We start from the raw sequence: 1,001 nt of genomic DNA, 5'->3' as shown, positions 1-1,001 counted from the left end.
ATTAACTCTTTTGTTTCCAGAGTGAATCTGGCCAAAGGCTTCTCGGCTCTGGGGGAGTTTTTCATGCTGGAGCCCGTCGCTCTCGCCTCATTCTGTGAGTCCGCCAGTTTTTATCCGACCACGTCGACTACAGACGCGGGTTTTACGCTCAAACACATGACGTCTGTTCAGCTGTAACTGACTTTTTGTTTATTTTGGGGTTCTTCCAGTGTATTTCTCAGCGCTGGTCCTCTCTTTGAGCCAGCAGATGACCAGCGATCGGATCAACCTGTACGCAGCCTATAACTCTACATTATGGTGAGCTGGCTGGATTTATTTAATGCGTGTGTCGTATTTTGGAGCGTGGATATGACACTCTTTCGTCTCTAGGCCACCAGGGTCGGAGCACCAGATCCTCCACCCGTGGGTGACCGTCAACCTGGTGGTGGCTCTGCTGGTGGGGCTGGCCTGGATCTTCATCGCCACCCGACCGGAGCTGGACAGAACTAAAGGTGAGAGAAAAAAGTTTAATTCTGCACATTCAGCCATTTTTGAAAAGCAAGAAAACATATTTTATCATGTTGTCTTTCTTCATCAGAGTACCTGGAAACCATGGAGATCGAGCCTCCAAAGACAGAGGACAAATCAGAAATGTCCGCCTGAGCAAATCTGCTCTCACACACACTGTACAGCTTTGTTGTCATTTTCCACATATTTTTTTCCACTGTATTTTTGCAGTGAACTCTGAATGTGTTAGAGATTATTTTTTCTATTTTGGAAATGTAAATGTGCGTGTGTATTTTTAGATATTTATCCAATAAATCCAACAATGCTTTTTTATTACTGTAAAATTCTGAATTTATCATGAGCACAACAGTTTCACAAAAACATGCTCCATCCAACAATTCTTATTAAATACTGTCTAAAAAATAAAAAAGTGAAGGTAAAATCAATATGAGAATCTAAACATAAAATAGTGGCTAAAATAAGAGATAAAATATCACATAAATTTAAAAAAAAAA

At 41.0% G+C, this 1,001-nt stretch overlaps 1 protein-coding gene across 1 annotated transcript; it reads left to right on the top strand.

Moving 5' to 3' along the window:
* Positions 1 to 20: 20 nt before the first annotated feature.
* Positions 21 to 819, top strand: LOC121938518 (transmembrane protein 237A-like; the record flags this gene model as incomplete). The annotated part of the gene is made up of 4 exons (XM_042481757.1): positions 21 to 94; positions 210 to 297; positions 370 to 491; positions 578 to 819. Coding segments are annotated over 4 exons (349 nt in total), but the record flags the coding sequence as incomplete, so codon positions are not given.
* Between the last annotated feature and the right edge of the window lie 182 nt (positions 820 to 1,001).

Source organism: Plectropomus leopardus, unplaced genomic scaffold (genome assembly GCF_008729295.1).
Source record: "Plectropomus leopardus isolate mb unplaced genomic scaffold, YSFRI_Pleo_2.0 unplaced_scaffold2974, whole genome shotgun sequence".
Classification (NCBI taxonomy): Eukaryota; Metazoa; Chordata; class Actinopteri; order Perciformes; family Serranidae; genus Plectropomus; species Plectropomus leopardus.
This window is presented reverse-complemented; position numbering and strand designations above follow the sequence as displayed.